The following is a 14,465-nucleotide window of genomic DNA, read 5'->3' as shown; positions in this document are numbered from 1 at the left end:
CTGCCTCCTGAGTGCTGGGATTAAAGGTGTGCGCCACCACGCCTGGCTCAATTCTGTTTAGAATAAGATGTAATTGTATTTTTAGGTCACTCACTAGCTGGATTGTGGGAAAAGAGAAATTAAAGAGAACACGAATGTTGAGTATCTGAAATTTCTGTCCTGACCAAAGTACTTATAAAACAATAAATATAGGGATGAGAATGCAGCTCAAGTGGTATAGAGTTTGCCTACCATGCATGAACCCTGGGTTTAGTCCCCAGCAGCCTAGAATCCCTTGGGAGCTGGAGGCAGCAGGAACAGAATTCAAGGTCATCTTTGGCTACATAATGAGTACAAGGCCAGACTGGTCTAGAAACCCAGTCCTAAAAAATAAAATAAAGGCTGGGCATGGTGGCACATGCCTTTAATCCCAGCACTGGGGAGGCAGAGGCAGGTGGATCTCTGTGAGTTTGAGGCCAGCCTCAAACATGGTGATTTCCAGGCCAGCTGGGGCTTCAGGGAGACCATGTCTCAAAAAGACAAAAAATAAATAAGTAAATAAAATAAAACAACAAATACAGATTGCCTTCTGCCTAGTACATGAGCATAAGGCTGGGGATAAGAATTTAGCAAGAATGAAGCCTATATTTCATATGAAAACATAACTTCTTGGAATGTCAATTTTCAAAATGAAATTTGGAGACTATGAATGGTTCAACAGACCTCTGATAATATGATCAGTGTTCAGGTAAAATGTTTGTTTCCCAGCCCAGCCACTACCTGGCAGCCTTACCTCTAGTGGCAGATAGGTATGTTTTTGTTCTTGGCCAACTTGTAGGCAGGGTAGGTGGGGATACTTGAGCTGAAGGTTATATTTCTGTTTGAAATACTGTGCCACTGTGCATTCCACAGTCTGTCCACTTTCCAGTTGCAAGGGGAACCTGTTTGGAGGAGGGAAGGAAGTATTTCAGCACCCAATCCTACCTCTCTGCACCTGCAACTACAGAAGGCTGCAGGCTTTGCTTCATCCTCCCCTACCTCTTTGAGCACTGTCACTCATGGGGAAGCAGGCCATAAAAGGCTCCAATGGAAAAGCCAATGATTTGAGGGTTAAGTTCCACAACAGTCAGTACCATATCTGACTCATCTGTATTTCTAAATGTTGAATATGAAGTCTGAACAGGGTAGACACTCAAAATGGAGTCTAGTATAGCCTGGAGTCAAGAAAGAGGATAGAACCTTAACAATTTTCCCAAAGCTGATCCAAGGGGCCTTTCTTTTTTCAGGAGGAAGAATTGAAATATTCTGGGGCTGAAGAGATGGCTCAGCAGTTAAGAGCACTGGCTGGTCTCTCAAAGGATCTGAGTTCAATTCCCAGCACCCACATGATGGCTTACAACTGTCAGTAACTCCAGTTCCAAGGAATCCGATGCCTTCTTTTGGACTCCGTGGGCATTGCATGACACAGATGCACTTACATATATGCAGGCAAAGCACTTACCCACATAAAAAAATAAAATAAAAAATTAAAATCTTACAAAAAACTGAAATATTGTAATATTTAAAGATCCATAACAGGAATCAGTGGAGCAAACATGTTTATAGTAAAGGTCCAAGGAGGAAACCAAGAGATTAAGAAGGTAAACCTCACAGAAATTAAAAAAAAAAATCTGAGAAGCGCCAGGCGTGGTGGTGGACACCTTTAATCCTAGCTGGAGACAGAGGCCAGTGGATTTCTGTGAGCTCCAGGCCCTAAATAGTGAGCTGCCTCAAACAAACAAACAAACAAAACACCCAACAAAACAAAAACAACACAAAAAAACACCAAAACAAAATAATCTGGGAAGGTTGGGGAAGGCATGCCAAATTCTCATAGCTTATCTTCAAACTTAGGGCAAGGGGCAAGTCTAAGGCTTATTCTCAGGAACAACAGAAAGGGTACTAGCCCTCTTCCACTAGGTAACTATGATTCATCAACCCTGCGAACTTACGTCTGATGGCTTGCAGGGCGGCGGGTAACATTACATACACGGTATTTCCTCTTCATCTGTCCACAGTGGGTCACTTCCACCTTCAGGCCTGAGATACACACACACTACTTGTCAATGTTGGAACAGGTTGCCCATGTCCCCTGACACAGCCTCTCCCAAGGGAATTTTCTCAAGGTTAGAGAAAACACTTTCCCTTCCCCATTTGGATGAGTCCTCACCCTTGATCTCCTTGGTAAAGCGAACACGCTGGGAATCTGTAAGGGGTTTGGGTTGCTCATCTATGTTCCTGATGTCCAGCACCTCACACATGAACTCAATCACTGGCTGTGCTTTGTAGAAGGCAGTGGCTGAGACTGTGGGGACAGGAGAGGGATAGCTCAGCTCAGGTTCTTTCAAAGAACAAATAGAAATTTATAACCTCTTCTTTCTAGGGTTCTGGGATGGGGGAACAGGGCGTGCCAGGGCTATAGGAATTAGAGTAGGAATGTGGTTGCAGAGCTGGGAGGGATGAGGCTGGGAGTGTGGTCACTGGATTTTGGGTGCCCCTAGCTCCATAGCTCTCCCCACTCACCATCAATGTTGAGCATCATCTTCCACATGGCAGGGCGCACAGACTGGTGAAAGCCGAACCAGACCTCGCGCCCACCCCCCAGCGGGTGGTAGTAGCCCTCAGGCGGTGAGAAGAAGGAGCGGCCCACAGGGGTGTACCTGGCAGGGACAGGCAGAGAACTGGTCCCTCGGGCACAGGCCCCCACCCTGTGAGGCATCCTGGGCACGTAGGAGCCCTGGCCTGGAAGGCAGGACACCAGAGCTTTAATGCCAGCTCTGATCTTGTACTAGTTGTAAGACTGACCTTGTCCAAGTCTCTATCTTTTCTCTGCCCTGCAGGGACAGATGGGGTGAGGCCAAAAAGGTATCTAGGGATAGGGCTAGGGATTTAAACCATCTAAATATATATGTATACTTGCCTGACACATGGTAGGACTTCAGTTTCTTTTTTCAATGGTACACTGTGGGACCTTAATATGTGCTCACTCCCCACCTCCCACAAAAGCAGTTCTGCCAACATTAATAACCCAGATAATAACTACACTCAGTACCTCATGGATGCCAGGTGCCTCATGGCCACATCCAGGGCTTGCACTGACTCCAAGGGCACAGGGATCTGGCCACTGACCAGGGCTTCATGCAACATGCGCCAGCTCACAATGGCTAGCCACTTGATGGAGACCTTAAAAATTCGATCTTTCCCTTCCCCAGGGATTGTCACCTCAAAGTCAACCTTCGGGAGAGAAAAGAGTGAAGATTACCACTGCATTTCCACAGACCAGCCTTCTTTGCCCTACCCCACTGTCTTTTACTCCATGAATTTGCCAAAATTTGTTCCTTAAGTCACCAGGAGTTCACAACAAAGACCCCAGAGTAAATCCAGCCCCTTAGCTTCTAGGCATGATGCTACAGTGCTTCTGTACCTCTTAACCCAGTAAGAAGTCCTTTAGGTCTGTTTTCTAAGTCTAATCTCAGTCTGCTTGAACAGGCACACAGTACACTAAGCATCAGCCCCAATCCATCTCACCCTAGAGTATACTTCTCAGCACAAAAGACAAAAAAGATCTCTGGACTACTAGACTCCAGATGGGCTTACATGAGTTCTGTTCCACTCCAGACCCCTGACAAAGGCTGATACAGACTCATTCCTAGCCTTACCCGCTCGTTGCCAATGGGCAGAGCTGTAACAGTGTAAATGTTCTTCTTTCCATCGTATACAGGCTTACGATCACCAAAGATCTGAGGCTTGAAATGCTGGACCATGTATTCCACCACTTCCCTGTGGAGGATAGAGGTTACCTGTGGAAGCTGAGAGACTACCACTTCAAGCTTTTGAAAACAGTGCAAGATTCAGACAATGTCCCATCTTCTATGCTCACTCCTAGCATCTACTCTATGGCAATACTTCTCAAGCTTCAATAGTACTATGAATTCCCCAGAGGCTTTATTAAATATAGCTTCTGATTCAGCAGGTCTAGAGTGCAGCCTGAAAACCTGCATTCCTGGCATCCCAGGTGATGTTGCTGGTCCTCAGGTCACCAGGACTCACAAGGACTTGAAAGAGTGGGTGTAAGTGCCTTCTGAGGGGAGAAGGGCTTGACTCCAGTTCTATCCTGAATCCAGGCTGTTCCACAATCTCTAATTCCCAGTCTGATAAGCAAAAATGGTAGAAAAGGAAGAACTCTAAACCCGAACAGGAATAAACTGTTGAATGAGTCTACCTTTCCATCTCTCTGAAGCCCTTAGTCCACCACTGTTTTCTCTCATTACTATCTCTTCCTAAATTTAATTTCTTGTACTCTCCTACTTACTTCCCAGACAGCTATCATACTTTAAACTCTACTAGCCCACCCAACTCACTGACCACTCCACTTTCTAAATCCAAACTCTTGTGTACCACTATTACTACATAAAGCACACTCAAAATGGTATATTAGGAGCAATGGTAAGCACATAGCTTCAATCCCAATTAGGCTCAGTGCTGCCCAGCAATCTTTTGTACATCCCTGATTACTTATATCCCTCATAGACTATATCAAACCTTTTCCACCAACCTCTAACTCCAGAATCCATTCCTGCCTTTTATCAGAAAGCAGCTCTAATATCTCTGAAAAGAGTAGAGAATAGCACGTAAGGCCACTTTGAGTTCCCAGACACACACACAAACATGTTTAGATATATATATTCACCTTTTCTCTCCTCTCATATTTGAAATGCCCCTTTCGTAGATTATTTTTAGACATATAGAAACATGTTCAACTTTATTAGAGAAACACAATTAAAATTAGACCAAGATATAATTATCTAATTATCCAAATAGGGGGCTGGAGAGATGATGGCTCAGCAGTTAAGAGCACTGGCTGATCCTGCAGAAGACCCAGGTTCGACTCCCAGCACCCACATGGCGGCTAACAATCGTCCATAAACTCCAGTTTCAGGGGATCTGACTCGTTCTTCTGACCTCCACAGGCATTACATGACATGGGTACACTTATATACAGGCAGGCAATATACTCATACATAAAAATAATAAATAAAATATTATTTTAAAAACCTAATTATCCAAATGGATAAAAAAAATGGATATACTGGGTTGGTACAGGTTTGGGGAATAGGCCTTCTGATATCTTGCTGATCTAATAAGAATTAAAATTGGTACAATTAGGCCAGGTGTGATGGATCATGCCTTTAGTTCCAGCACTTAGAAGGCAAAGGCAGATGGATCTCTGTGAGTTCAAGACCAACCTGCTCTACATAGAGAGTCCCAGGTCAGCCAGGGCTGATCTCAAAAAAAAAAAAGAATAATAAAAAAATAAAAAGGTACAACTTACCTCTAAAAACTGACAATGTCTCAGTATTTTAAAATATATTGTGCCAGGTATTTAATGCCTAAGAATTTATCCTACAGATGTACTCATACTTGAGTGCAAGCATGTCTCTATAATATTCAATAGTTTCAATCTTATAGCAAAAGTTTAGACTCAACCCAAATATTCTTCAATAGATCAAGTAAGTTATAGTTCTGTTCAATGAAATACCAATGGGACTATTAAAAGAATAAGGCAGCTCTACATACTAACATGTTCTATTTCCAAAATATGTAGCTTAAAAGAAAAATGGAAGATACAGAGCATACACAGTATAAAGATCATATATTATTACATATGTGCAGAAAAATATCTGGAAGCATACTCAAGAATGGTTAAAAAAAAATTGTTCTAGGGACCAGGATTTTTCACTACTAATTCTTGAAGTTTTTAATTGTGAACATGGGTTTCAAGTAATAATCTTTTTTTAAAAATATGCTTCTCCCATCTAAGGTTAATCCCTTCAACTGTGCATCCTGCAACATCTTACCTTACCAATAACATCCGACTCCCATTCCTGCCATCTCTACCTGTAACCCTTTTTAACCTTTTAACCTTTTAACATTTCTTTCTCTACTAGCTCCTTTACCCAAATCTCATTCTTAAAGTTCTCCATTTACCCATTTCAACAGATACTGAAATGTGCTGGGCACTATACTTGGCTCTTACACTGTTCTCTGGCCAACATATTTCTCCTTTCCCTGTTTAATAAGTTGGGGGTGAACACTCCTGGATTTGGTGCCATCAATGTGCATCACTTACCGGTTGACTCTTCGAGGACACTTATCTGGCTTGATGTCCACCTCGTAATGGTAAACGTCGATCTTGGGAATATCCACTTCAAAGTAATTGGCCAGAAGCTTGATTGGTTTTCCCACGGTGCCAATGCCAGGACGGCGTGGTGCCTGGAACACCTGCTGCAGGGGGGGCAGGTAGGTACCTGCAGCTATCAAGACAAAAAGGCCAGTGAAGACAGAGTGGCAATCTCCTAACTGCTAAAACCAGAGAAGGCACAGGACCTCTCAGAACAGGACCAGGACAGTATAAGCCTCTTTCCCCGGTTCCTAACCCAGCAGGGGGCTTCCACTAGCTCAGACATTCCCAGGCTCACCGATTTTTCATTTGTTTCCTTTGGTTTTGGTTTTAAACCTTTCTCCAGTCAAAAAAAGTTTTTCTTAAATTCATCAAGTAAACATATAACAAGTTCCGACCCCGTGTTAAGAGAAGAGGCTAAATCCAGTTCCTAGCTACAAACCTTTTCTTCTTCCTATAATATTAGATTAAGGCACACATCTCTAGGGCTGGAGAGATGGCTCCATAGTTAAGAGCACTGGCTGCTCTTCCAGAGGACCAAGGTTCAGTTCCCAGCACCCACATGGCAGCTAACAACAGTTTTTAACTCCAATTTCAGGAGACTGGACTCCCTCTTCTGGCCTCTGCAGGCACTGCATGACACAGGTGCACTTACATACATGCAGGCAAAACACTCATACACATAAAAATAAAAATATTTTAAAAGACACACATCTCTACCAGGTTGGTCAAGAACGTCCTATCCTCTGCCGAAGTGACCAGATGATCACTTTCACTCATCATCATCCAGAATACACAATGACACCACAACTTTGCAATTACATCCTCTGTAATGTGGACAGGGGAAAAGACTCTAAGAAAGCTCTGGGATGGGCAAGGCCCTATCTAAGACAGGATTAAGGCAAAGGAGTGGTGGGAGCTGGAGAGAGAGAGATAAGCATTGAAAAGGCTAAAAGTAAGGCAATAGAGGCTGGTTTGGAGAAAAGGTCAGAACTGGAGGTCACAAGCAGAAAGCTTAAATTGACCAGAAAAAGGAGGGAAAACTGCAGGAAGGGCAAGATAGTTAGAGCTAGGGTAGGAAGAAGGAAACAAGTGAAGAAGCAGTGAAGAAAAGATCACATGGAGAAAGAGCCACAGGCTTTGGGAAAAGAAGGAAGAGACTGCTCTGGGAAAGAGAATCTAAGATTCTTTCCATGCTCCACAAATCTTTCCACACAGAGGGTCCAGAGAGCAGAAGGGATCCATTTCAAGACAGAGGGGCCCTTGGGAAAGACTAGAATAGACCGGTACAACTGCTGCCCCCACTCTCATTTTCTAGCTTGGGGGGGGGTGGGGGTTGGAGAAGAGAAGCCTTTGTCCTCAGCTACCACTGTTCAGGATGTTCAGGAAAGGACCAGCCCAGGTGGTGGGAGACAGGGATAAACCAGCTCAGAACCTCCTTTAACCACAGTCAGACAGACTGAGGGGATGGAACATATCTTCAGCTAAGGGGTATGGATGAAGAAGGAACCATTTGTGAGAGGAGCATTTACCAGAGCTAAGTGGCTCTCACTAACCACCTGTCGAGTCTAGCCCCACTCTGCAAAGAGGGAAATTTAAGTCCAAACCCGGGGAAGGGAAAAGGTCTTCAGAACACAGCTATACGGGGTAGTGGGAGTTGAACTACTCACACTTAACTACAAAGAGTTGGATGGATACTACACACACACACACCCACAGGCATATGTTCCTGTCACAACCTAGCCCTTGAAAGTTTACTGCTATGCACATATCCTTCACTGCCCTCTACTGAGTTCTTTAGAAGCCAGAGCCATACCTGACTTGGTAATAGCTCAGTCTAGTGCCTGGCAGAAACACAGGTATGCACATATGAAATAAATGAGCAAGTATATCCACAGACACACTGCAAGAGTACACAACTACACAAACACATGAATACCTGCAACTGTCCCCCAAAACAAGCATGTACCCTTTAGGGGAATAACTTTCCCTTCCGAACCAAGTTCTTGGATTCTATCCACCTTTTTTGCCTCTCAGGCTGACTCTTGGGAGAGATAGCCCCCCTGATGTTTAACTAGGGGCAGAGTAGAAATGATGGGGGATGGAACAGACACTAGCCTCAAAGCACAATCTTCCCAGACAATACACCTAGCCTTATAGTACCCTCCTCTCCTAGATTTGGGGAAAACAGGGAATCTATCCCCACTTCATTTCAAACTAGGGAACACAGGACTAACCTCACTTCCATTCTATCCTCTGCAAAGTCTCACAGCTGTACAAAGTTTCACCCCTCTTTCTTCACCCTGCCCCCAGCTTTTAGTCTGAGAAAGGGAGACACTTCCCTTCAGATCCAGACAGGGACAGACGGCCACTTTGTGATGCAGATGAGGACCCAAGCACAGAGGACAAAGCTCCAGCCTAGGGGGAAAGGGGCGGGCCCTTCCCTGCAGACAAAAGCAAAAAGGGAGGGGCTTTAAAAATGACACTCCCCCTCCCCCATCTCCAACCAGCCCAGAGAAGGAAAAGTACCCAAGTAGAAGCTGTGGCTCAGGATCCCTTCCTAGCAGCCCAGTGGCTGACACTTGTCCCAAAGAGCTAGCCTGCCTATTCAAAGGACATGCACCCACGGTAGGTTAGATGATGGGAAAGCAAAGACTAAGACAAATCTCTCCAAAACGAATCTGTGCACAATTTATTAAACACCCACATGTTTAATAACACAGGAGCATAACTATATGTTCACATTTGAATGTGATTTGATTCAATTAATAAAAATGGACTCTTGTGTCTGGGCCTCTATACACCCAGGAATTGCTGCTTCCACAGATAAATAAACACTACCTCTACCCTCAAGAAGCTCCCAATCCAGTACTTGTGCCTGAATGCAACTGCACACAGAAGGCACACCTGAGCAGAAGCAACAATGCCTTAGTTTTCCATTTTATGTCCTCCAGCCTTCTCAAAACAGCACTCCAACTTCTTCCAAGAGAAGCCCAGCCTAAGGAGAATCTCTCCATCAGCAGCTTCCAAACTGAATTTACAATGATATCTTTTGATGAGACAAATCCCATGCCACTAGGATTTTCCCAATGCTATGGCTGACTCCAGACCCCAGGTTCCAGCCCTTCCCCTAAAAAGCTTATTTCTTGTAACAAACAAAGTCCATTTCTTCATCACTCCAGACTCCATTAGAAATTCATCAGGATAAAATCATCACCCTGGAACAGATACCAGTCCTCAGCAATAGCAATCCATCTGGATGTGGGTGACCTACCCATCCTATTCTAGTCCACAAGTTGTTGGTAATAGTCTCCAACCTAAAAAAAACTAAGGGACTTCCACAGAAGGACAAAGGAAAGTAATAGCACTGAAGTCAACTGCTACCTGCACTCTACCTTAGGATATACACAACCTCTACAAGGTTATTTTTGTTTGGGGAAATATAGTCATTAAGTAATTACAGATCATTGGATCAAAGACTTGAGACGGCTTTTAAGACTAATTCCACTGGCCTGAAAGGCAAAGATTTTTATCCCCCAAAACCTCTGGAAAGTAATCAGAAGAAAAATCCCATTGCTACCTCCACACCAAATGGAAAGAGATGGTGAAAGATGACCTACGGGATTCTTGGTGCAGACTGCTCTTTCCATCACAGGATAAAAGACCTAGAACACAGATGGCACCATTAGCGGACAGCCCATCCTGAGGACACCATTTTACTCTGGTGGCCTTACCTCAGCTTCTACCTCTTTTTCTCCTATTACCTAGGGCTACTATCAGGGTCAATGCTAGCAGCAGCACCCCCCAACACACACACACACACACACACACACACACACACACACATACACACACCATCAACGTGTCTGCATCAGATTTGCTTGGCAATCTTGGTTCTAAAGACAGGCCCCTGACAGTTTCTGGGGAAAAGATCCACTGGGAGCCAGAAGCTAGGAATATACATTGCCCTGTAACATCAAGAGACAATTCAATGGAAAAGGTCACTAAGTTTAGATTAAAAGCTCCTATCTCTATGCAGTAGTAGTCCACAAACTTGAAAAACAGGTGGACCTGGTCCTGTCCCTGGTTTCTCAGTAACCAACACTTTCCTAAGGCCTATCTTGAGGGGGGACCCGCTCAATGCATGGTTTCGGTCTCTTGTCTTTCCTCATGTGGCAGAAAAAGGCTGTCGGGAAGTTTATCTCAACCCATTCTTGGCACACTGTGACTAAGGGGCCAGTGTCGGAGACCCCAAGTAAAGATGAGGATAATTTCCATTTGCAGTCTGCCAACAGGACCTTAGAGAGAATGCACCCATCAGTGCGCTCCTTTTTCTCAAGCAAAACAGGCGGAGGAGGGGTGGGGGTATTCAGGCAGCCACTCCTCCACCGCACAGGGCAGCCCCTTCAGCTGGCACCTCCGCGCATGCTCCAGCGCCACCGCTCAGGTCCCCCAACCTCACCAGGGGGAAATCCCAGGGCTGAATCCCCACCCACCGACCCTGACCCTCGCCCCCGCGGCAAGCCTGCTGGGGCGGAGCTCACAGCCCAGCTCAGGCGCCTTCTCCCAGGAGATATTAGCCTAGCCCAGCCCAGCAGCGCCGGGCCCCCGCCCCTGGCATACGGTAGTGGCAGGCCCATCTGCGTCGGCCCCCCTCCAGTCCTGGACACCTGGAGTCCGCCCCCTGCCACCTGCCGGGCCTCCCCAGAGACCTCCCCCGATCTTGTGCGTTCAGGCCGAGTACTGGGAAGACTTCCCACCCTAGGGCTGCACACAGCTTCCTAGGACGCACAGCCCCAGTCTCAGAGCCCCACACGGCTATCCCCCCGGAACTGCACAGAGCCCCCTTCAAAATGGGCTCCCCATTCCCCGAGAGCCCCTCCGCCCCGGCAGCAGCCGAACTCCGCACGCGAGCCTCGGGTCTTTGCAGCACAGACCGCTCCCGGCTCCTGAGGGCCCTTACCTGCTCCCGAGGGTCCCGCGTCCATCCCATATACCCGTGCTGGGATCAGGCGGCCCAGAGACGGTGGAGTCCAGCGTGAGGGGGCCTAGGGGCCTCGCGCTCTCGCTGTTCGGGCTCCCGGGCCGGGCTCGGCTCCCCCCCGAAGCCCGGCCGCTTGCGCCGCCGCCCCCGCAGCCTCCGTTGCCGCCGCCGCCGCGGAGCCTGCAGCAGCTCCCCCTGCGAGCGCCCGAGCAGCTGCCAGTGCGCAGGCGCGACCGCCGGGCCCAGGGGGCGGACGGGAACGAGTCAAGCGGGGTGCTCCGACGGCAACAAAGGCCAACGGAGAGGGGCGGGGGCACCGGGACCCGAGGCAGCGGCCCCTGGCGGTCACCCGTCGCCGTGCAGCCCGGCGGGAGGGCTCCAGTGGAGGCAAGCGGCGCGGTGGCGTCAGTGGGGCGGGGCGGGGCGACACCCCCCCATCCCCACCCCGCCACACACACACACAGCAGCAGCCGGGGCCCCGTCTTTTCCGCAACGGGTCCCCAGAACCCACCTAGCCCCGCCCTCCACCCCGGGCCACGTTCCCCACCTGGATCCCAGACCCTCTTCTGCTCCAGCACCCCGTCGCCCAGGGGCCCTGCCTCCCACCTCTGCTCCCAGTCACCCTCCATCCTTCAAGTCTAGGCTGCTGCAACAAGACTGCCCTGCCAAGTCTCCGTCCCAGGTCGCTGATCTCACTAACGCCACCCTCTCTTCCAGGCCGTGTGCTGAGACCCTGCCTGCCCTGGAAGATGTCACAGTCTCAACTCAAGTGGGGATGCAGAGCTCTCCATCTGCAGGAGCTGGGAAGCACCCGCCTTCAGTTTCTCATTTGCAGATCAATTCGGAACTCTACCTGCTTTTGCTTTCACCCAGGCGCTTAAATGATGTTTTGTGCCAAAATCCAGAGGATAACTTCCACTTATTTCTCTGCAGCATCTGACACCGTGCCTCTGGTTTTTGGTGGGGTTTTTTTTTTTTTTTAAGACGTCTTCTACTTGGCCTCCGAAACTACTGCCTCAGTCTTGTTCCGTTTTCTTCCAGAACCCCTCTTGTTTTGCTCCACTTAGCGAGTGTTTACGGTGGTTGCGGCCTGAGTTTTCTTCTTACTCCACTCTCCGCTTGGACGGTTTCATCCACTCTAAGGCCCAACAAGTCTCTTTCCAGCCACATCTCAGTCTCCTATTTCCTACTGTCTGCTGGACAGCTCCAGCTGGATAGCCTGGCACTTCAAATTTAAAAAGTCATAACTAAACCCTTTACCTTTCCCCCACAAACACATGTACTTGTCCTTGCTTCCTGTTTCAACGAATGGCATCTTCCTGCCAGAAACGCCAGTTCCTGTCTCCCTTGTCCATTTCCACTGTTAACTGTTCACCATGTCTTACATGTTTACCTCCTGAAGTGTCTGATGATTCCCTGTCATTCTGATAGTTCCTTGTGCTTTGTGCTGGTACAGACTTTAAATCATACCTTGCCAAAAATATCATATCTACTTCCTTAGTAGTCTCACAGTTTCTGGAAACATCCTTCCCATTTGGTCTGCTACACCGATAGGATAGTTGTAGTAAGAGAACCAGTTCAAACATTACCTTTCCATATATGCATTTTTATGTATTATTTTTGATGCCCACGTTACACTAGATGCTATGCAAAGGGTTAGGAACTTAGGAGATGGACCATACTCAGTCCTTACCAGGGAGGAAATGAATTTCTGACACTTTCTTTAGCGTGCCTGTCTCCTCTTCAGCAGAGTTTCTAAAACAGTAACCATCAGAATTACCTGAAGGGCTTGTGAAAACACTAACTGCTGAGCCCTGCCTGCCTTCAGAGTGTGAGTCATCAGCTTTATGCTGGACACAAGAAGGTGCACCTCTTTTTTTTAATTTTATTATTTTTATTTTATGTGTATGCATGTATTGCTTGCATGTAGGTAAGTGCACCTGTGTCATGCAGTGCCCGCGGAGATCAGATGAGGCTGTCAGATCCGCAGGGCTGGAGCCACGGACAGTTGTTAGCTGCCATGTGGGTGCTGGGATTCAAACCCAGGTCTTCTGCAAGAACAACCAGAGTTCTTAACCACTGATCCATCTCTCCAGCCCAAGAAGGTGCATTTCTAATAACCTTCCAGATAAGCTGATGCTACTGATCATGGGAGCACACTGAAAAGTACTGCTCCACAGTGGTTGAGATGAAAGACTCTAGAGCTGGATTTTCTTGGTTTCAACCCTGGCCCTGTCATTCGCTAGCTGTGTAACATCAGACAAACCACTTAGCCTCTCTGTATCTCAGGTTCCTCTTGTGTAAAACAATGGTGATAATAATACCTCACTGGGATGTGAAGATTTAAATAACTAATAAACAAAAAGACTTTAGAACAGTGCCAAAAGGATGCAAGTATAGTACACTGCTATCAAAGTCCTTATCTGCCTCCCACATAAATTCCTTAAAGATGGATCATACCAGATGCATTTCTTCCCCTTTCAATGTCTAGCAATATGTGTCTAGAATGATCCATAATAAATCAAACAAAGTGTATAAAAAAACCTTTCAGAAATAGCAAGACATTTGCTTGGATGGAATGAGCTGGAAGGTCAGCATTCTATCAAAGAATCTGAATCTCCTCCCCTTTTTTTTTTTTTTTTTTTTTTTGGATAGAGCCTCACTATGTAGACTGGCTGGCCTGAAGCTCAATATGTAGACCAAGCTGGCCTCAAACTTGGAGAGATTCACCTGCCTCTGCCTCTTGAGTGCTGAGATTAAAGGTGTGTGCTACAACTATGTCCAGCCTTGAGTCTAAATACTCAGCCTTGTGCTTAATTTTGAGAGGGGTGAAAAACTGGTCACTATTCTGACTCATCTCCAAAGTGAAACAGTCAAAGGAATTTCACTAAGCAAAGTGGTACTGTATAAAGGAAAACCAGGTAGGATTTTTTTTTCAGGCTGACAAACTTCTTTCAGTAACTCCTTTAAAAATTTTTTAAATTACATCTTTGTTTTCTGTGTATGGGGTATATGGGTGTAGGGTGTGTAGGTGGATGTGAGCATGCTTGGGCAGAAACATGCCACAGAAAGTGTGTGGAAGTCAGAAAACAACTTGCAGGAATCAGTTCTCTCCTTCCATCATGTGGGTCTTGGGTATCAAACTCAGATCATCAAGCTTGGCAGCAGGTGCCTTTACCACACTGAGCCATCTTGCTGGCCTTTCAGTAACTCTTGGTGCACATTCCTGAAAATCTACTGACTCAGTCTCTTTCCAGTTCAATCCTCCCATCTTAGTCCATA

General features: G+C 46.6%; 1 protein-coding gene across 5 annotated transcripts in view; it reads right to left on the bottom strand.

Moving 5' to 3' along the window:
* The window catches only part of LOC103733310 (protein argonaute-1), a 31,827-nt gene extending 20,378 nt beyond the window's left edge, over positions 1-11,449 (bottom strand). Inside the window, exons 1-8 of one of the 5 annotated variants that reach the window (XM_029563125.1) lie at positions 11,163-11,449; positions 6,149-6,332; positions 3,678-3,798; positions 3,071-3,252; positions 2,542-2,678; positions 2,189-2,323; positions 1,971-2,058; positions 773-920 (exon numbers count right to left, since the gene is read on the bottom strand). In XM_029563125.1, the coding sequence (XP_029418985.1) occupies positions 773-920; positions 1,971-2,058; positions 2,189-2,323; positions 2,542-2,678; positions 3,071-3,252; positions 3,678-3,798; positions 6,149-6,332; positions 11,163-11,187 (1,020 nt within the window). In that variant the 5' untranslated portion in view covers positions 11,188-11,449. Of the gene's footprint in view, positions 1-772; positions 921-1,970; positions 2,059-2,188; positions 2,324-2,541; positions 2,761-3,070; positions 3,253-3,677; positions 3,799-4,560; positions 4,627-6,148; positions 6,333-11,162 lie in introns of those variants that run through there. The other 4 variants (XM_008832121.3, XM_029563126.1, XM_029563127.1 and 1 more) reach the window with 4 other exon arrangements.
* Between the last annotated feature and the right edge of the window lie 3,016 nt (positions 11,450-14,465).

The sequence above is a fragment of the Nannospalax galili genome, unplaced genomic scaffold, assembly GCF_000622305.1.
Source record: "Nannospalax galili isolate Female #2095 unplaced genomic scaffold, S.galili_v1.0 scaffold1055, whole genome shotgun sequence".
Taxonomy (NCBI): Eukaryota; Metazoa; Chordata; class Mammalia; order Rodentia; family Spalacidae; genus Nannospalax; species Nannospalax galili.
Note: the sequence above shows the minus strand (reverse complement) of the source record. Positions and strands in the feature narration are given on the sequence as shown.